Here is a 20,554-nt window from a genome sequence, read left to right as displayed (position 1 = left end):
TGCAACCTATCTAAATCTTTCTCAACCTCATGATTCTATTTTGATAATATCAATGGGGAGCTTTGAAACCCCCCTTGTGGCAAGAAGAACTTTGTGTTGATGCTCATTATTGCTTCTTAAATAAATTTGAAAATGTAGACAAATACCTCAAGGAAATACCAGTGTGAAGACTAAGATTAGGATCAGAGCCTTTAAAGCCTTTATCTAAAATTTGAGTTTTTTCATCTAGTTGGAGAGGGGAAAAAAAATAACAAAAAACCCCCCAAACCCATGCCAAAACAAAGGCTGTCCAAGAGTCAGGCCTGTGCAGCTCATGTGGGGCTAGGGACTTCTTCAGCTGATGATCTTTCTTAGTGAAATGTTGCCCTTCCTACTCTAGGCTCCCTTGTATTCATTTAACTGAGGTTAAATGACTTCCAACACCATTTATTAGCAATGTTTTGGATCTGACCTCTGATGATCTTTACTATCAAAGTCTTGGATTCCATGACCGTTTTCTTATTCAGAACCTTTTCCTCTCTGCTCCTGCCCCGTGTAGCCTTTTTTTTCTAGTTCTGTGTGAAATCTCTACTCTTCACACTTGTCTTTCATGGAAAACCAGTTTTCCCAAACATTTAACCCTCTTTTCACTGTTAAAGAGAAAAGCCACAGGGTGCATTATGACATTCCCGGTTTTCTCTGGCTCTATAGCAACTCCTGGTAACACCTGATCTGTGCTGTTTCCTACTATCTTCTAGAAAAATCACCAGTGAAAATCCTCATATACTTACTTTCTCCTTCAAGAATGAAGCTGTTAGCACGTTGGCTTTATGTCTGATGTGAGTGAATGAAATGCTTCTCAAGTGCAGTCCAGGGAACTGTAAGCTTGCCAGAATAAATATTGTTGCAGGTGCTGTGCTTGTTTAACACTAAGAACAAAATCTTTTCCATTTGAGTTGTTCCCTCCCGCCAAGTTTAAAATTGAAGAAAAGGTCCAGTCTTGAAAATCTGCAGCCCTGCAGCAGTTAAATATTAAAACTTGTCTGGGAAGATCAGCATTGCTGTCTGGTATTTGTTATTTGTAGTGATCCTTTGCAAAGCAATGTTGTTTTTCTGCACTGCTTGGCTTTTTTAGTCAATGTAGGCTGGAACTGAACTTTCTGGCAAGTATACCCAGATGTAAACATTTGTATTGTTCACATCCAGAAATCTTGGAGTGAGTTACAAAATATCACTCCTGTAAAAGCAGTTTTAAAATGAACTATCTCTTGCTCTCTAAGGGAAAGAATTAATAGCTGTTCGTTGGTATTTCTTGGAATTAAATGAAGGTAAGGACGTGACAGAAATATTGCAATTAACAGTAAGTGTTCATGTCCATAAACATCCAAGAAATTAAGTTGTTTTTAGTCTTGATTTGTGTGTGTGCACCATTCTACTTTTATAGCATTTGATACTATTATCAACTGTAGAATTTAAGATCATATTAAAGGAATATTTGATGGCATGAACACTGAGAGTTCCCAAGCATATCAAGGCTTAGACTATAAGGAACCTTGTAAGTTTTCTTGCCTGTCCATCGTCTGTTGCTACTTATTTATTCTTTCAGTTGAAACGCGAGGTTACCATGAACACACTGTGAAAACTAGCTGGAAAACAATAATTGATAAGTTCTAATTTAAGAGCTTATATGTGTAGAGAGTATGTATTTGGAAAACACTGAGTAAGCAATAGTGGTTGCAGTGATTTCCATTACAGATGTAGGAATTAAGTTCAAAGTTGTTTCTTTCACCAGATGGAGTATGGGAGCGCTATATGGTATGCAATAACAATTATAATTTTTCTCCTGTTGTTTCAGAAGAAAAACTAATTGGAGATGACTTGATTGTGCAAGCACGGGAGGCTACTGATGAAGACCTTTTGGTTGTTCACACACGGCGCTACCTTAATAAATTAAAGGTGCTGTACTTAAAGTAATGTGCTTTTCGAACAAAGTGCCTAGAGTTAGTGCCAAGCACAACAGATATCCCACTGGATTCAGTATAAAATCAACTTTTACAGAGTAGTGACAAGTGTTGAATTTAGTGTTGTCATTGTGAATACTGAGAGAGAACAGTGAAAATATTAGACAAGCCAAAGTGGAGGGGAGGGATGGGAGAGTCTCTACCATCTTACGTAGGCATGTTTCAGTAAAGTTTAATGTATCTTCTGATATGGGTGAGCCATCTTCTTCCCTTCCATTATAGCACCTTCCTATCGTGCTGATCCTTCTGTCGTTACACTTCTAGTGAAACATCTTTTCCCCTCATGTTGATCTGTTCAATTGCTACCAAAATAATCTTACGTTTTGTCATTCAGAATAAGTTACTTTGAGTCATATTTGCCCTTCTACAGTGTAAAATCACTTGTATTGTTATTTCTGAGATGTTGGTGGCTTTTTTTGTGTGTAAAGAATCTATGATTTGTCTGACTTTTTTTGCTTTTATTTCTTTGTTGTTTGCTTAGGCCTCTTCATTCATAGCTATGAAGTTGTAATTTCATACATCATTAGATTTGATCTTATTGCTGCTATTCTCGATATTGAGCTTTTAATTCTATTGAGCCACCCACCTCTTTTTACTGAGTCACCTCTTTCAAGCAGAGTGTAATGTGCGTAGCTCAGTTTGAAATACAATAGTATTTTTAGTACCTGTAGGGTGTCTTCACTGAAAATTGGCTGATAAATTGTTTCCTGGTGTTCAAAACCAATACTGTCTTATACTTTCAGATATTCTTAATTGTTTCTAGTTCTCCTTTATTTGAGACCATAGTTCCTACAACTACAGCAATTAGAAGATATCAGCAAACTCCTACTAAGCAGCAGAGATAGGTGTTCACTTGTCTTGCAGTGTTATTTTTTGTTTACATGGAATTGCCCATGGTTTCCTGTATGCTGCCGTGTGTAAAGTCCACTGTGCTATTTTATTTTTAATACAGACAAATACAGACTTACCAATGAATGATATCATTTTATGTTATCACCTCTGAAGATTGCAAAAATGCTTGCGTTCTGGAAGCTTCTGGATCTCTTTAATGAATCACTTGAGTACTCCTCATTTAAAATTTCAGCATGAATTTGGTACAGAATTCCCACGCACTTGCACAGGGAGATGATATGTGCTATCTCAGCTGAAGAAGCTGTCCTAGGGATGGGCTGGGATTTGGTTGAATAGAAACAGAATGCTAAGTGCAAAGTAGATGAAGGATATTGACAGTCAGTTCTCCTTTAGGATAAAGAGTATCCCTGATTGCCTGCTTAAGGGAACATGAACAATCCTTATAGCAAAATTTGGTCTTTTGAACTGAAGTTACTCCTCCCTAAGTACTCTTTCCAGAACTTAGGTCCATAAGGTAGTGATTGGACTTTGGATAATCAGCTTGTTGTACTTCTACGCTCCTCCTCTTGTTCCATTGTTAGGTAAAATAATGGATTTAATGTATATCAGTATTCTGAAATTCTGGAAGGGGTTTGGCAATGAGGTTAAACCTGTCTTCAGACCTTGTAAGTCTTATACTTGAGACTTTTTGATTTATCAGAAGTTGGAGAATGTGAGTGAATACTGAAATGCAAATAAAATAGATGGACAGTGTTTGTTGTCAGCCAAATGCAAGATGTGTTTTTCTGGAATGGATCTGAAAGAGGTGATCAGTCAAGCAAGCTACATGTTTTGGTCTGTTTTTACATATTTGCAAACAATGTAGGTATTCTTAAGAATAAAACATTCATTTTCTTAGAAATGTGAGTATTTACACCTAGTGAGAAGTGGATATGCTTTGTAAAACAAATCAAGAGCAAATGAAATTGTTTGGAAGTCTGGTTTGTACAAGATGGACTTGTAACTTCAAAGACAAGTATGTTACTTCTTGGAGAAGCACATCAAACCCTTGGAAGGAATTTTGCATGGGCCTGCTGAGCTCTGACCTTCTGATCACAGTGGGTGTTTTCTAGAGCTGAAGTGCTTGTGTGCTTTGACTCTCACCCTGTCATCTGAGTGCATCTGCTGTGGGACAAGAGGTACCTGTTTGTCACCTGGTGGTGTTGGCGATGTACTTGGGATTGAAAGCTGTGGAGGCAGCCTTGTAAAACTGTCAGTTCAGCCTGTGATACTTTTGGCTGTTTGAGATATTCAAGAAAACAGCACAAAACTAATCTTGAGCTCTGTGCATTGCCTCAGTCACTGTAGGTAACCTGGCAGCTGAAAATGTGTGGTTTTTGTTTGGATAAAATGAGAACTTTCTTTAAAATTCTGCTGTCTGGTTCATCAGTTCATGCAGTTCTTACTCTGCCATCTACTGTCTCTGTTTCCTCCATCATGCCTTTTCCTTGGTTATTCTTTTTAGGCCTGATTGATGAAGGCCTTGGTTGCATTGGTTTCCACCTAATTTTTCATGCAAACATTGGTGTGTTAGGTAAAGGAATCTAAATGTTCTTTTAAGCGTAGTGGTACCCGAGTATGTTTGAATAGAACATTGGACAAGAGAACTTGATTAGAGGGAACACTATTTGATGGGTTTCAATACATTCACTGATCTGTGAACTCAGAAGAGTGTTCTTTGCAGCTAAAACAGCAATTAGGCCTCTTAAAAGGAGAAGGTAACACTTGGTGTGCAGTGAGTTGTTTCTCTTCAACATTCCTAACTCTTTAGTTGGGAGAGTGATACACAAAAATGAGGAGGTTTGGCAGCTTGCCTTTCTTGGGAGTAGCACCTCGATACCATAAGGTTTTACCAGTGCAGTATCTTAAACTAACAGAGACTGGTTTTAGTTGTGTTTGTCCAGGATGAACAACATAAAGCAACTATTTTAGCTTTATCATCCTAGTAATTTGCATGCTAATTTTTAGTGCTTGAATAGTTATTGCCACACATTCAAATAACTTGGAATTTTCTTTATCCCTCTTAAGAATGGAAGTTTTTAGAGCAAATGCTATAATTAGTGAATAATAATAAATGTGTTTGTATGTGTTTGTTTGAAACTTCCAATTCTCAGTACTTGAATGTCTTAGTGCTGATTGAAAAGGTACAAACTTACCTGTGACTTTGGCTGTGAAATGTATTTAGAAGTTTTATCGCTGGTAGCAATGTCACTGGTTCTCCTAAGTAATCCTTTTATTGTTTTGTTTTTTCCATTGGAAGCATTTACTTATTGCAGATATTTGTTCTAACCTTCAAGTGACATTCTTGCTGATATGACTTGAAACGTCTTTTAGAAGTGTGTAATGTGCTAAACAAACTTTAATTGATTCTCCATGCAAAAATTTGCACTGTGTTCACCAAAGTATTTGAACATCTTAGCCAAAGTTGTTTGGTTTTGGGTTTCTTTTCTTTCCTTTATCCTTGGTATATTCCATTGAATTGACTTGAGAAATATTGTAGAGTTGAACAATTTATTAACTGTAGGTTGCTATTAATTCTGTTGGAAGACATTTGGTGATAGTTTTCCCCAACCCCAGGCATGTAGATTTTTTTTTCAAAAGTATTGCCTGGCTGAAAACTTGACTTAATGACATTTGATATTAAAGTATGGAGAAACATAATGCTGGTGTTTAATTGATATTTGTAATTGTTAACAGTGTAATAGGAAGAAACTATTTGGGGGTTGCCGATAGACACTGTTGTTGTCACCTTCATCTGGAAAAAAAAAAACAGCCTCTTAAAATCTTACTAATGTCTTATGGGTTTCTTTTCAGTGAATAGCAATTGATGAGAGATCTAAAGGACATCGTTAAGACAGGTTATGTTAATTACAACTTTTTTCTCCCTCATAGTGGTCATTCGTTGTGGCTACAATCACAGAAATCCCTCCAGTCCTCTTCCTTCCCAACTTCCTTGTTCAGAGGAAAGTTTTGAAACCTCTGCGAACCCAGACAGGAGGAACCATCATGGTAAGGTGTTCTTGATTTGCTTTTACCATACCTATACAACCTGGTGTAATGCCTTCTGTAACTTAAAGCCTCAAGCCCCAAAGTCCTATTAAGGAAAGCAAGTTAGTGTACAGTCCTGAACACAAGCAGAGTCTGGCATTTAGCAAGTGAAGATATGAAGGATGAACCTGATTTTTATTGTCTGTAATTTGCAGGAGCAAAAGGAGTAGTAAGGGGCAGCCTGTGAAGGGAGTGAGGGAGATGACAGGAATTATGGCAAGTGCAAAAACTGCACAATTTATAACTGTGTTCAAAGACAAGTAATTTCTAGTAATGGGTAGTTGTGAAATTAATAGTGTAGAAGATACTTTAAAGCACATATTTACCGAGTGGCTGTGGTTTGGTTACTGTTGGTATTAAGTGTTCATACCTTAAAAATGAGCGTGGAGATATGTTTTTTTAATACTTTGTGTCTAATTTGAATAATGAAGGTTAGTTTCTTTGTTCAATTGTGTATGCTGCATAAAAGCAGCTCAGCTGAACCGAAGTGAGATACAGCCTGTTTTTACCTTGGCAGGATTGTTTTCTGATCATTTATATGAGTGCTCTGAGGAGGAGGGATGTGCAAGTCCCCACACATCTAATTTTGCTTGAGAAACTTCCATTAGAGATGTTGAAGATGTAGAAAGAAAACAGTTAATAGCTGTAGCCAGGGATGCCTTGAGAAAAGATGCCTTCATGTTTGTGAACCAGTAACTATTGGAACACTATCTTTCCTGTGTTCATTCCCTGTCTTGGATAAGGTGGTAACAGTACCAGTCTTTTCATGGGTAACTGTCACAGTTACATAAATGAAAAAAAAATCCTGTCTGAAATCCTTAGCGTTATGATACACCTGGATCTTTGCTACATTTTAGCTTCTCTTTCTGAAGGAAGCTGCTGGAGTGGATGCATGTGGAAAGGACAGAAGCAGATATTGCTTCTTTTATATCCATTTGAAGCCAATTATTGAAGAACATTGTTCTGTGGGTTGGCAAACCTCTCAGTATGTTTTTATCAGATATAAGTGTATGATTTATTGCAACCACTAGATATTTAAGGTGAGCAAGACTGGGAAGCCGTAATACAGTGATAAAGAAATGACATTATTTTCAAAAATAGCCTACTAGGTAGCTTCCCATTTCAGTCAACAGTAATATAGGTACGTAGCAATTTAACTGCACACTGGAACTGTGATTTCCTATTTTTAAATATGTGCCTTCACGAATGCATGAAGAATTCCTTAAGGATATGTTAAAAAAAAAAGATCTTCTCTGAGTACTGAAGAAAAGATGGTGCTGTGCCTTTATCAAAGTGTAGAATGTTGGGGTCTGACCAGGGTCTGACCTGAAAAGTGATGGGAGAGAACCCAAAACCTTATTGAAGCAGTGTTCAAGTAAATGACAGGGCTTTTGTGAGATATACATGGGGCAGTATTATGTTTGAGTCCTCTTTGTTTTTTTTCTATGTGAAATGATTGTAGAAAGCCAGTTAGGATCAGATAAAAGCAGAATGAAGTAGATAGCTTTTCTGCTTCTTTATTTGCATTTTTAATGGTAGAACAACTCAATTTCTTGATAGAAATAAATGACTTTTTCTTTCAGTACTTTGTTAAATGTGTATTCTGTCTAACTGCTGGATCTGTAAAAGTAACTGGAAGCTTTAATGTTGTATGCTTTCTTATATTTCAAAGCTTAATGGTCATGCTGTGAATTACACAAGAATTTGCATCACAGTTGCCAAAAATATATGCCTATGTATATTTATTGACTAACATTGTGTAGCAGCGTAATTCATATGGAAAAACAAAATTATTTTAACTTGAATGTTAGAGGATGAAATCACAAAGTTAAATGTTAAGCATCTATCTGTACTTCAGGAAGTGTCATATCAGCAGTAACCAGAACTGTGTGTAGTAAAATATCTTATCCTGGCTGTTTGCATGTGTATAGGAATGCTGGCAATAGGGAATAAACCTTCTGTAGGCAGTACCAAGTGGGCTTTTGTATAATTATGAATACGTTCTTGAGCAATCTGTGTTTGTGATTTCTAGGTGTACTTGATGCCAAGGTGTGTAACAAAATGTTAGGACTCATATTACTTTTCTGTAACCCCCTTTTTTATTTCCCCAATTAAATTTTGTGACTTTATCCCCATGTATCTTTTCTCTGTCAGTACTTTTCATTTCCTCGATGTCATTTGAGTTCATAGGGGAGTAAAAGGCACAGACTTCATTTTGTATCAGAAGGCAAAAATTGGTCATATTTTATATTGTGCATGTAAAACAGGGCACTTAATGCTTGGCATTTTCCTGTTCCCACCCACAGCTGAAACTATGTTGTTAATCATTGTTTTCAGAATTCCAAGCTGAGGTTCCTCCTATTACATTATAAGGAAGAATATTGGAAGATTTCTGCTCACTTTTTATTCCTACCAATACTTGTACCTTCAGTTTATCATTTGTCTGCTAGGGGTCAGTGTTCATCTCCACAAAGCCCAGTTAGTTCAAAATCTGCTCAACTGCAGGGGAGTAAAATTACAGATGTGAAATCAAATATTTTTTTCCAACTAATTTTACTGCATGTCGTTTTGTATGGCTTGTGATGAGAGATCAGATTCAGAATGAGTTCCATTGGTAAAGCATCTGAAAATGCAGTGGGTGCATTAGAATGCCAAGAGCCGTGTTTGGGGTGGGAGCACACAGTGAGTGCTCAGTGGTTTCCTCATTCATTCGTTATGTCCTTATTGTCATTTCCTCTAGGCAGGAAAACTTGCTGTTGAAAGAGGCTGGGCAATCAATGTAGGTGAGTACAAAGGGAAATTTGTAGTAAATGATACTTAATAATGTGTTTTTAAAGTCATTATTTTCATTCAGTATGATGTATATTCTGCCTATAATAAAGTGACTGGATTGTGTTTAATTGAAAGAAACTTTAAACAGAAAAAAAAGAGGATGAAGTACTGGATTTATTCTCATAGCCACTATCATCCATGTAGCAGTTTTATAACAAAATAAAATGTTTGCTGATAGGAAGAAGATAACCCAGTAAAGATGTGGTATTTATACACAGTGTGTGGATTGTAGATGAGAATGAAATGAGGAAAAATGTGATCAGAGTACATGGGAATATTTCAGTAAAATATTCCTTTAAATTATGCATAAGTTTGAATAGATCTTGTTAGCTGTGCTGTATACATATAATACCAGACCAAGGGATTGGTCGACATGCTGTACAGTTGACTATACCAGTTGGTCTATTTTTGGCTGTGCAGTTCTTCCTGAAAAAAGCTTGAGTGAAGAAATGGTGAAGAATATAAATCTGCACCCTTACTCATGTCAAAATAGTGATGCAAAAACAGTAAACTATTGAACCAATGGTTTGTCATTGACCCAATGTTCAGCATGTAAAAGGCTTTCAACGTATCAGGCAAATGCAAAGGATGTGCTAATTGACTTTGTTAGAATTTGCTGCCTGGAGATCTATGATCTAAGTGCACTTCTGGGAGAAGTTTTAACTTTAAAAACATTGTGCTTTGTCACATAGACACCACATGGTGTCTGTCCTTCTCTGCTGCTAGTGTAGTTGCTAGATGACCATTGTTTTCAAACTGTGCATCTGCTGGTCCTTTACATGGTGGCCTGATTCATACAGGAACCCTATGAGATGAGTTGCTAGATGAAGGATTGCTGGCTCTAGATGAGATATTTCATAAAGGGGGAAAAAAATGCCTGCTGGAACCTAACTCTTAGTAAAGACTGGAAGTTCCCTGGTATCTAGGTATTTACCCATCAAATTTTTTATGTTTAGGGGGTGGTTTTCATCACTGTTCAAGTGATAAAGGTGGAGGATTTTGTGCGTATGCTGATATCACACTGGCTATTAAGGTAAGAAATACTATTTTGAGAGTATTTTCTACTATTTGTGCAAATGGAGGAATGTTCCAGAAATTCATGAGTACTAATTTTTTTCACAGTGAGAAAAAACAAAGTATCTAGAGATGGGTAGGAGAAGGAAAGTGATGCAGTATTTAATGTTACAAAGCACAGTGCATAATCAGCTATTGAGTGGAAGGCAAGAGATATGGGGTCAGAGATATAAATGGAAATACAAACTGGTCCAATTGCATTAATAACATATTCTTGCAGGTTGAAAAAAAGCAAGCTAAAGCAGACTGTCTTGTAGTATCTGCATTGATACTTAGGCCAGTCTAGCAGTTGAACCTGCAAATTCCATGTGAGTTTTGGTGCTTATAATGGAGACTTACACAGAGAAGGAAATCTTATCTTCAAATCAAGTTGCTCTTTGCAGTCCTCAGAATGGTTCAAATTCATGAATAAAAATGTGAATGTGTCCAAAAGAATCACTGAATTTGAATGAATACATGTACTATTTAGCTGTTGAAAGGCTGAAGCAGGAGCTTTCTGCAATTAGAGCTTATTTTTATCAAGTGCCCTGTGGTGTATTTGTATACTAGAATATTTATAAATTATCAGTGATAATCAAAACATAAGACCTAATGATTGCAGCACACCAAATGACAGAACACCCTAATTTCTGTATACTGTAATTTGCAGAAAGCAATCCACAGTGTTCTGATTTCTCTATCGTTAAAATACAGATTGAGGAATTATAGCGGGTAGCGGTTGATACAAAACCTTTACATTTTTTATGACATCTATATTAAAATAGTAATTTGGCAAAGCCGTAAGATCAAAAGAATGAAAGGAGCATGTTTTTTATTTGCAGATGTGGAATAACAGATGAATTCTCTTACTAGTTTTATAGAGCTGGAAGCCATCAGTGGAGTAGTTCTTCCTTCCTGCTGTTAAGCCTTGCCTGTGCTACCATTTGTGTCTCAGGAAATGAGCTCCTTGCCATTTCAGGGTCTATGCAGCTCTTGCTTCACCCTGTCCCAACACATGGTCATTGCTGTTGCTGTCTCTGACAGCGCCAGTGCCACAATCAGCTTTATAATCCCTAGCTGAACCTGTCCCATGCCTGGTTGAAGTGGAATGCAGAGACTTGCCACCTGTGCTTATGCAGAGCCAGCACTACTAGGACAGCCCTTCTTGCCCTGGGCTCTCCTGTGTTATTCAGTGCCATTAAGCTTAAGCCTCATTTGCCAAGTCTGTTTTTCAAGTTAGTGTGTGATGCTGTAGGGTATGTCCTTGATTTTACATTGAGATTGGTACATTCTGGGGGAAAGAGGATGAGCAAAAATCATTTTCTGCCCTCTCTTCACCAAATTCTTCAACAGTTAGGTAGATACCTGCACACATGGCTGTGAAATGCATGTTTTTTTGCATTTCATGTGATGGACATGTATAGATTTTTATTATATAATCACAATAATCACAGTATTTGAAATCACTTAGCCCTTTATTTGGTGAATGAGATTACATGCATGACATTAAAACTGAAACAACAATACAGTGTGCAAGCTTCAAGCCTTCAGTTTATCTATCACCTAGCTTCATAGCTGACTCTCTTTGTTTATCTCTCCAGTTCTTATTTGAAAGAGTACCAGGAGTGTCTAAAGCCACAATTATTGATCTGGATGCTCACCAGGTGAGTAACTTTGCTGTATTTAGTACTGTTTTGTTAGAACTACAAGCATGTGATGCAGACCACCTTTTTAGTAGTGGTAACATGAAATATTAACTCACGGTATCCAAAGTTAAAAGGTAAAACTGATAATATTTTAGTTGTTTTATTACTTTATGTTCCAATGGGCTGTTAAACCAGTTCGATGAAATTAAACTGAGTTGCAGCTCCATCATGTGGCTAGATATAAAAATAGTTTTGAATTGATACTGATCTGTAGCATAATAGTCTGAAGAGTAGTTTGGGTTCCCAGAAGAAAGAAAAATCTCTTATAGGGAAATGACAATTGGTTCAGCTGCCTGGTCATTGCAGCAGCCTTCTCAGGAGGTGAATTTGACCTTCAGTGTTGCAATGGAAAGATTGACTTCAAGCTAGTGAAGTAAATAATGCATCTCTCTTCCCTGGTAGACTGAGAACAAATCTTGTCTTTAGGAGGATTTCCAAAATAAATCCCCAAAGGAAGGAAATAGTATTTTTAGAAAAGCAGCTAATGTGCTGAAATTACATCCAATCTAAAGCATTGAAGATTTTTGTGAATAAACCATTGCAGAGAGGAAGCCTGATGGCTGCAGAAGTGTTCCGTCTTCTATCAGTTCTCTTTTCTGCAAGTTAAGGCGTCCTAAAATAGCCAAAAAATAAAGGCATATCTTATGCAGCAAAAAGATGCTTTGTGTTTCCCATCCTGTCTGGGTCCTTCCATCAAGGTGTACATGCCTCAGATTTTGTCTTTTTTTTTGTTTGTTTGTTTGTTGTTAAATTTTGGTTCATTTTTCTTTTAAAAGATTTCTTGGAATGCATTTTTATATTTGGCTGTCATGCCTGTGACCTCAGCCAGCATGCTAAATTGCCCCTTTCTGGAATTGTTTCTTTCCTTGGGAAGTAGGAGGTGTGTGGAGCTCTAGCTCAGCAGGTGCCTCTTAAGTGTGCAGACATTCTCATCCTGTGAGTGTCCCAGTTCTTGGCGTGTTTGAGTTTTACTGTTTATAAGAAAATGGTTTACCCAGAGGCTCTTGTGTTCCTAGATTTATATCAGTAACTGTTTCTTTGTGGACCAAGTGTGCTGAAGAAGTAAGTAGGCGTTGCCTAAAGAAATAAGTATTGTAGTATCCTATTCCCCTTATTGCTTGTATTGACTAGCTTTAGCCCATTGTTTCTGTGTTTGTTTTTCTTGTGTTGTTTCCAGTGGAGGAAGTCATAACAGAAATATAGCTTAAGTACTTGCTGGGAAAGATTACAAAAAGAACATAAATTAAATGTCTGAAGTATTGAGGATATATCTGGAATTCTGTTTCTGTGGTTTAAATGAAATCACTCGTGAATATCTTGAGAGTGAGGGAATGGGTCCTTTATGATGCACTGATTTAGATGAAATCATCTCGGGGATTACTGTGAAAGGATAATTGTACTAGCTGAAAAAAGTCTATGTGAGAGGCAAAAGAATGCTATTCAGAGATGGGGGAAGGAGGAAGTACTCAGAATCTGTTTTCTTTTGAGGATCTACCTTTTCACCTGTCACTACTTTGTAAGGAATTTGTGGTGATTAATATGTTAAACTATTACATTGCTTATTTAGTGTTTGTAATGTTTCCAGTGACTGCTTATATATATCACCAAGACTTGAGTTATCGGGAAAACTGCAGTCTGATATTTTATCCTTATACAAGGCTGTAAGTATCCTTGCAGCAGAATTCTATTCTGAGCATTGGAAGTTATCTTTCCAGCTGTATAAAAATGTATCTGTTCTGCAGTCTTGGTCACAATTGCATTTGTGATGCTGCTGAAAGTGATTATCTTCTAATTTTCACTTCTTATTTCACATACAAGAGAAAAAATATCTTGTAATTACCTTCACAGAGATAGTGGGATGTTGATTTTGATAATACCTGCAGTCTTTGGACTCATGCTGTCATAGCCCACAAGATTCTATACCTGAAAATAGCCTTCAAGACCATAAATAAGGGATGTTGTGGGAGTTTTGAATAGTCTTTGTAGTCTTGATTATGTTAGAATCTGCATATTATGGTTCTGTGTGAGTGTGCTAGAAAGAACTAACTCTAAATTTCCTTCAGGGAAATGGCCATGAGAGGGACTTCATGAATGATCATAGAGTGTATATCATGGATGCATACAATAGATATATTTATCCAGGAGATGGGTTTGCTAAACGTAAGTATAATTGAGGTTCATGTTCTGAATGTGAAAGAATGGCTATTATTTAGTAACTTTTTCACTTACTGATAAGTTTTCTTGCAACAGTGTTATCTTTCCTTCAGGTAGAACATAATACTTTCAATGGTTTTGCTATGTGTCAGAATAGTGTTTTGCCTTGCTTTGAGATTGAAGTGCCTTCCTTCATTTCTACACTGAATACAAGATGTGGGATGTTCCACTGGGCAGTGGAAGAAGCATAAACATACCTTTATTTAACTGATGTTAAACAAGGAAGGCATTAAAAAAAAAGTACTCAGCACTCACTAGGCAATAAGTATCGTTGTGTGTTGGATTACTCACGCACACTATGATTAGTTCAGATTTAGAGTTAAGCATAACTGCCTGAAAGCAAACAAAACTAGAACTTATAAGCATCGATTTCTTTCTACTACCTCCCCAACTCCCCCTTTCTATTTTTAATGCCTTATTGTGAGTGTTTAAAATAATTTGATTTAAATTAAGAATAGATGTTTGCTCCTACAGGGTAAGAACATTAAACTGAAGATGCTTGGGGCAAAGCTATATCTTGTTATACATAAAGCAATTCACATGAATTCATGATCTCTTGCTGTTAAATTCCTAATGTTGAGATAAAAGTAAAACATCTTAATTTCTTAGTAATATTTATATTGTGGATTTCTTTTTCTCTACAGTAGCAATTTGGTGTTCTCTTTTCATTATGTTAATCTAGGTTCCTTCTTAAATTTATTCTTTTTATGATTTCTTTGCTGATGTCTGAATGGTCCTGTAGATAAGTTGTTTTTCATCAACGTTTTGCATTTGTGATTTGGATAGACTTTTTTTTTCCCCTGCTTTGAATTCTGTCTTCGGTGGAATTTTTTTCAAGGTCGCTGCGCTTACATTTGATACAAAAACAAGTATTTGAAAAATGTTCTTTAACTGAAGAATTTGTGAAAATGCACTGCATTTACTTTCTTCAATAACACAAACATTTCAGGTGCCATAAAACGGAAGGTGGAGTTGGAGTGGGGTACAGAGGACACAGAATACCTTCAGAAGGTACATACTCATGTGGAAGGAGCATTAAATGAATTAAAACCTGACATTATTGTTTATAACGCTGGAACTGATATTCTGGATGGCGATCCATTGGGAGGACTTGCTATTTCACCTCAGGTTTGTATAACACTAAAATACATTGAGACTTTCACTATTCACCAAATACTGGGGTTGGTGCTAAGAGTGAATTGCTTGTCGCAGTTTGCTAGATGAAGGTAAGGAATGTACTTCACAGTAAACCTAAACATTTTTCTGTTATATATACATATACATATATATATGTGCATCCATTGCTCACCATATGTTTTTTATACTTCATTTCTTGATTCTGTTTCTTCATGCGCCTGTTTAAGTATCATTCACTTTCTCTCTGAAATACACCCATGCTGAACATGAAGATAGTGTTCAGGCAGATGTATCTATTGCACTGCACCTCGATTGTTTTTTCCCCTATATGGTCATTCTCTTGCATGTTGTTCTGTTTCCTTTGCCCCTGATACTCATGCAATCCATTTAACATTTTTGTCACTTGCACTTGGTGTGCATCTTAGCACTTAATTTCCTCTGTAGCACTTCTGTCTGTTTTAAATGTCTCTTTTGATGTCTCCCATGTCTAGCAGTCTTGTGCAACCTATTTGTTATTTCTAACAAATGAAGAGTTTGGTGTTTTGTTTTTTTTTTCCACACTTTCCCTATTCTTTTTTTATAGAACGACCACTTCCTTTTCTAGCTCAGTTTAGCTTTTCTCCCTGCCTTAGTTTAGATTTAAGTTTTCATTTGTCCTGTGTAGCTGCATAGAGGTCTTCACCTTCTCAGTATCATAACAGATAGGCTTTTCTCAAAATATGAAATTCTATAGCTCTCATGTTTCCTCTTTTTTAATGATGCTTTCCCTGACAGTTCCTCAGTTCTTTGTCCTGTTTTTCACATTTGATTCTCTTTCATTGTCTACCAGTTTGATACAGGAAGAACTGCTTTCTTGAACTCTTAGAATCCTTTCTAATGGAGCAAGCATTCAATCTGTTCTGTTTTTCAGTACTTTAGTTCTCAAACAGTCTTCCACAAAACTAGTTTCTTGTTAGTTTGTTTCCTTTCTGATTCAGCTCCTCATTCTTATTGTCTCCATCACTAAGCAGTCTATTCTTGCTCACCGATTGCCTCTGGATACCTTAGTGAGCCTGGGGCAGAAGGATTTAGGAACTGGTTGGTATTTCCAGGTTTTTCTTTGACTGTGTAAAAGTTCCTCTGAGAAAGGGAAGGAGCTTGGGGAGGAAACTGCCACCAAGTGATAAATGAAAAACACTTTGACATGCCCTTTCAATTTTTTCTCTGCCATATGTTCATTGTCAAGAACAGTGAGTTGTTGTACCTGTTGGTTGCTGTTTATATAAAATGTCACTAAAATAATCATTTCACCTTCCCTCCATCTTTGCAAGAAGAGGTGAAAGGCAACGTGTGCCATTTCTTTGTGTGACCGCTGTTTCAGACATGTGATGGAGAAAATTTTTGAACTGAGGGCAGGATTTCTTTTCTCTCTGTTCTTGTTGGCTTAGGAATGATTAATGTGTTTCACCAAGTTTGAAATCCTAACCTAGTGGAACTGCCAAAACTGAAGACATTGAGCATGGGCAGTTCATCTCTTCAAGGCTAAACAATCCAGTTGTCAGTTGTGGATGCTGTTTCTGTTTTAAAGTCTCACTGCAGTGTTAGTTGTATTCAAGTGTAGTAGGCTGTCATCTTCAGTTCTTGTATGTTCTTTTCTGGTACCATGCAGATGCTGGGAGTAAACCAATGTCTTTTTGTTAGAGCACCCCGTAGAGATTTTGGAGGATTTGCTGAGGCAGTTCTGCTCCCATGAGTAGTGACTGCTTCCAGTTCTCCTTCAGGATAGCATTTTCTACATCCACTGCTTGCTCCTCAGACATGTACAGCAACTCTGTTACTTGCTCTTAGGATCTGTTCCCAATATATTTCTGTAGTTTTCTATGTCTTGGTTTTCATTTGTTACTGCTTGTGCCCATTATTCTTTTACCGGTCTGCGTCAAACTAACAAAATTAGTATTTCATGGTTTTGCAAAATGTTTTTCAGCTACACTTTTGAATTTTCCATTTGTTTGTGGGTGTTTTTTTGTAACTTCCTAATATCTCATGGGCAAGAATTCGTATAAGAATTTATAGTAGGCAACGTCTGTCTGTTGGGTCCTCTAAAATTAAGACAAAGATTTTGGATTTGTTGTTTTTGTTGTGGTTTTTTTTTGTTGTTGTTGTTTTTTAAAGGCTTACAAATGTAATGTCTCTAACAGGGCTTTTAAAGTAATTTGATATTCCTGATATAAAATATAAGGCTGAATTACTTGTTAAGCATCTCATACTGCAAATCCATAAGCCAGCGACTAGGTCTGTTAGAACTAAAATATCATATTATATTCACTTCAGTTTTTTGTAACTGTTGTAACCATGCAGGGAATTGTGAAGAGAGATGAAGTCGTGTTCAGGGCTGCCAGAAGCCGTGGAATCCCAATCTTGATGGTGACATCTGGAGGCTACCAGAAGAGGACTGCCCGGATTATTGCTGATTCTATCCTTAATTTGCACAACCTGGGGCTTATTGACAAGGAGCTAGCAACCAGTGCAGCTGAAAATCCCAAGGTAGAACAGATGATTAGGGACTCTGTAACAGACTTAACCAATTTATCACTGCAGTGATGGTTAATAAGTTTTTTTTCCTTAAATTCAGCATTTTAGGAGTAGAATGTTTCCACGTTATCAGAGTTAATATAAGAACTTTACAAAGGACTCAGCTTGCCTGTAAAAATAACCTAGTACAGACAACAGATGTTTGCAGATTCTGTGTTTAACTTCTGAAGCTGTCTTGAGCAAAGGCAACAAATCCTTTTGAGCTAATTGAGATGTACTCTAGAGTACCTTATTTCAGTTTATAACGTTACTGTAGAAAGCTTTAATTGCTTCCTATTGTTATAGATTGTCCACTGTGTTGAAAGAACTATGTGGTTGGACTGTCCGAGGCCTGTTTGGTGGTATGGTTCAGACAGAGGCCGGAGTAATCTGCACTAAACTTATTGGTATTGTTCTTAGATACTGCATTCTATTTATTGCTTTTTTAAAAGGTTGTTATAACAGCTCTGTGTAGTCTTCTACTGTCGATTTAACACTCAAGTGCAATAATATGGAGAATAGTCCATTTGCTTGGCTTTTGAGCCATAGCCTGTTAGAATGAACATTTGTTAATATATATTTTATTCCTATTTACCACAGTGACGTTGATCCTGCTTTTGAATACACTGAAAATAGAATATGAATTGACTTTGGCTTAGTATGCCAATGGGCAGTAAGGGATCAGCAATAAGTGTGGCTTTTGCCTCTCTTGAAATGAGGCCTGCATTTAAAGGCAGTAGTTCCTATGCACTGTAGTTTGTTTACTCTGACTTACTAGAAAATTAAACCTAATTTTAGTGTTCTGAGAACTATTACAGAAAATGTCATGTAGAAATAGAAATACTTTTCATCACCAACTTGTCATATGTAAGCCTTGAAGAGTAAATTTCAGTATTTTTTTCCAGCCAGTGCTGTTTTTCACTTGCTTGAAGATTACTGGTAGTCATAGCTACAGTCATAGTTGGTAACCACATTGTTCATATTTAGAAATAAAATACTTCTACATTAAGCTAATGTAATAGCCTATATAGAAGGTTCTAGGAGGTACTACGGTATGAGAACAAAATAGTGCATTCAGAATGCAAATTTTTGGTGCGTTGACTGTAATGTTCATTTTTGTTGGTTTATTATGCATTAATAACTGTTTGTAGCACTGGGTCTTAAATGTACTAAACTGTATATTTGGCAAGAGCTTTCTTAACTTCCAAGTAGTCACTGATGTCATGTTCAGGTTTGAGCCTTTCTGTGAAGGGACCCTGATGTTTTCCATCTAGTGGAATTGGTGTATAAGCTATTTAAGGAATGTTTCATTCTAATTAGAATACTTACCTCAGTAATGTCCTTTTTAAGTTTATGGTGTTTATTAATTGTTGGAATTTGCACAATTGCTATAAATAGCTGCTTTAAACCAGATTTGGCATATTGCACTAATCTTGATTTGCAACACGGTTGTTAAAAGGCACTTTTAAATTTCTTACTTTTAGGTGGTCAGAGTACGACTCATGTTGAGATTTATTTTTTCTATACAGTCTGTGTTACTGGAAGATGTTGGTATTCTTTCATATAATTTTTATAGAATTATAAAGGAAATTTCTATGAACTAAAACACTGTAACGGTACATACTCTGTGTTAACTTGTTTATTTTACTTCGACTCAGTAAAGATTAAAATAACGTTGAATAATACTGACTGACGTTGCTTTTCACTTATTTTGTCTGTAAACATTTTGGATAAAACGCTATTAAAACTGTGCTTTTATTGGTAGTTAAAATATAGCTGAAACTGTAGCAGGTCTCAAGGATGAACAGTACAGTGTTTGTCAACAGCGGAGGACTTCTCTGACCATTAACGTGTTGGCCTCTCCAGTGAAGTTGTGAAGTTGCAGTTTCTATGTCTGTAAATATTATAAGAATCATAAGGTCATCATAAGGTGTTAAAGTAGCTTCCTAATTCCATGTTGCATTCTAGAAGTGACAAAACTTTTCAGTTGAATTTAAACTTAGTATCATATGATTCATATAAAATCTTGTTACCAATAGGCAAGGTGCACTAAATAATTTGTCATGGAAACATCTGCAGGTACCTCAACCATCAGAATTGTTAGCTTTTGTGGAAGTGTTTGTGGAACGTGAATTAAGTGAGGCTGCTGGAAAGCTGGGTAGTAGCAGATGATGCTGGGAGAAAATGTGGGACTTCTTTTAGTCTATGGTTTTCTTTTCGTTCGGTTTTCCTGCATTGCATTTTCTTTTACTATAAATCTTCCCGTAATAGGGAGGAATATTTCAGAACTGCTGTCTTAATGTATAACAAAATACTTATCCTGAAGAGAGGCTGGCTGCTCGTCTTTCCTAATGAGATGTCAGTTTTGACTCAAATTCTTTAATTAAGAATAGACTTTTCTGATAGCTTATAGAATGAAGAATTTGTTCTTTCAGTCAGCCACGTGTGAAATGTGTTGAAAAACCTGAGGAGTTGATGCTGTTGTCTCTGACCTAACAGTTGGCACGGTGAGTTTCACCCCCGTCCCCTCACCTCTCAGTTTTACAGTCAGTATACAGTGTAGAAGTGAACTAAAAGCACTGTGCATTGTGTTAAGCCTCACAATGACTGCATTTTAGATATAGATGGTAATATCAATCTCTTTTGACCTGAATGTGAGTGTATTTTTTGTTTGGATTTTTTGTTACTTTTTTTTCTTTTTTTTTTTTTTTTAATACCTTGGATTCTGAAGTTGCAGACTGTTGTCATAAATGCAAGGAAGAATTTGAGAAATGCTGTTGTCAGCTATAATAATGCTATGGAGTTAAAGAAAATGAATTGGTAGTCAGCTTACTGTGTGCAGGGCAGGTTCATTGTACAATGAATAATAGCTGTTTGGGCACACAGGTTCCCTACCCCTTGCTGATCATCACAGCTTGAAGAACCCGATGGTTCTGAAACCTGACCTTTCCCTGCTACTGGAGAAAGCTGCACACCAGTATCTCAGCCCTCTCTTATGCATACAATGCTTACAATTCTTTTCAGTGCTAGCTGCATACTTTCTGGTGGGCTGTAAAGTGACTCATTTCTTGTACTTCACAAAATATGCTACATAATTGTGTCCTACATACAGCATGGTCACTT

The 20,554-nt window shown here is 36.7% G+C and overlaps 1 protein-coding gene across 5 annotated transcripts in view; it reads left to right on the top strand.

The window, feature by feature from the left end:
* The window catches only part of HDAC11 (histone deacetylase 11), a 35,326-nt gene extending 16,210 nt beyond the window's left edge, over positions 1-19,116 (top strand). For all 5 annotated transcript variants that reach the window (XM_072347198.1, XM_072347195.1, XM_072347197.1 and 2 more), the window contains 8 exons: positions 1,835-1,935; positions 5,784-5,900; positions 8,680-8,722; positions 9,728-9,804; positions 11,426-11,488; positions 13,594-13,690; positions 14,694-14,872; positions 17,219-19,116. In XM_072347198.1, coding sequence (XP_072203299.1) covers positions 1,835-1,935; positions 5,784-5,900; positions 8,680-8,722; positions 9,728-9,804; positions 11,426-11,488; positions 13,594-13,690; positions 14,694-14,872; positions 17,219-17,461 — 920 coding nt within the window. In that variant the 3' untranslated portion in view covers positions 17,462-19,116. The remainder of the gene's footprint in view (positions 1-1,834; positions 1,936-5,783; positions 5,901-8,679; positions 8,723-9,727; positions 9,805-11,425; positions 11,489-13,593; positions 13,691-14,693; positions 14,873-17,218) is intronic.
* Positions 19,117-20,554: the final 1,438 nt, after the last annotated feature.

The sequence above is a fragment of the Excalfactoria chinensis genome, chromosome 12 (genome assembly GCF_039878825.1).
Source record: "Excalfactoria chinensis isolate bCotChi1 chromosome 12, bCotChi1.hap2, whole genome shotgun sequence".
In the NCBI taxonomy this organism is placed as follows: domain Eukaryota; kingdom Metazoa; phylum Chordata; class Aves; order Galliformes; family Phasianidae; genus Excalfactoria; species Excalfactoria chinensis.
Note: the sequence above shows the minus strand (reverse complement) of the source record. Positions and strands in the feature narration are given on the sequence as shown.